This window comes from Austrofundulus limnaeus, unplaced genomic scaffold (genome assembly GCF_001266775.1).
Source record: "Austrofundulus limnaeus strain Quisiro unplaced genomic scaffold, Austrofundulus_limnaeus-1.0 Scaffold1503, whole genome shotgun sequence".
NCBI classification, from domain to species: Eukaryota; Metazoa; Chordata; class Actinopteri; order Cyprinodontiformes; family Rivulidae; genus Austrofundulus; species Austrofundulus limnaeus.
Genome location: NW_013953905.1, coordinates 64623 through 65720, shown reverse-complemented (window position 1 = coordinate 65720; position 1098 = coordinate 64623). Strand labels below are relative to the sequence as shown.

The following is a 1098-nucleotide window of genomic DNA, read 5'->3' as shown; positions in this document are numbered from 1 at the left end:
ATGAACATTTTTTATAAACAAGACCTTAATTTGTATGTAAGTAAAATTATAACATGGTCAAATATTTGAAACAAACAACAGTTCTTGCATTAAAAGACAATTCATGTTGTTTAAAATGAATTTCGCAAATGATTTCACATTTATAGCAAAAGTGTATTTTATTTTATATAACTTATAACAGTCCTTATGTATAAATACACTAAATTTCAGTCGTTATAAGTAAATTAATCTGATAAACAGACAAAAGATAAACATTGCTTAAGAAAAAACCATCTCTGAGCACCAAATCTTACATGAAAAATTCTTCTGTTTCTTCCTTATTGAGATAATCATGAAGTTTCTCGTGCAGCTAATAAACATAAGATGTCAGAGAGATGAGTGTAAAGAGCATTCCAACAGGTTTGGTTAAAAACATCTCCAGGTTTTTATATAATTTCACATACTGGTGACTTTATAGAAGAGCAGAGAGCTCACATCTCTTGGTAGGTGTGGCAGGCATCAGGAATCGTACTCTCTTCCAGAAGTGGGAGTTCCAGGCGGCAGCTGCCCGTGTGCCCTCTGGCCACCTGATGGGGGCGCTCTTACGAATCAGATGCTGCAGCCCAGGGAGGAGGTGTGTGTACCCCTGAGGCCCAGTGTCCCCCAGCTGGATCAGAATGACACTCAGCTCCCTCTGAACCAGGGCCTGGTGCAGTCCAACCTGGAAGAAAGATCAGCTTTGTTCTCTCCTTCACTGAACAGACTCTCTGTGAAGTTATTTTTCTTCTCCCCACAAAGACGTGCTGCTGGTAGACATGCACTCCCTGACCTAAAACCATCAAACACCTAATTATGGTGTAAACAAAACTACACATGTTGAGTCATGAGACTGCACTGACTCCAAACACATGAAGAACAGAGACGTCAGCATGTCTGAAACCAGTGGTGGACACCAGTTTGTTAAAGCACAAATCCACTAATTACAGACCTAAATATTTCATTTGTGCTTTAGCAGTCTTATTATTTTTTATAATTCATAAGCAGATTTGCACTTTCTAAAATTAAAATGCAGTACCACTAATAACTAATTATCTACCAGTCATCATTATGTTGAACAGC

At 38.2% G+C, this 1098-nt stretch overlaps 1 protein-coding gene across 1 annotated transcript in view; it reads right to left on the bottom strand.

Annotated features, from left to right (window-relative positions):
* Window positions 1-152: 152 nt before the first annotated feature.
* il1rl1 (interleukin 1 receptor-like 1) overlaps window positions 153-1098 on the bottom strand; it is a gene marked incomplete in the record, with an annotated part of 11448 nt that continues 10502 nt past the window's right edge. The window contains 1 exon segment of the mRNA XM_014032642.1: window positions 153-700. Coding sequence (XP_013888096.1) covers window positions 452-700 — 249 coding nt within the window.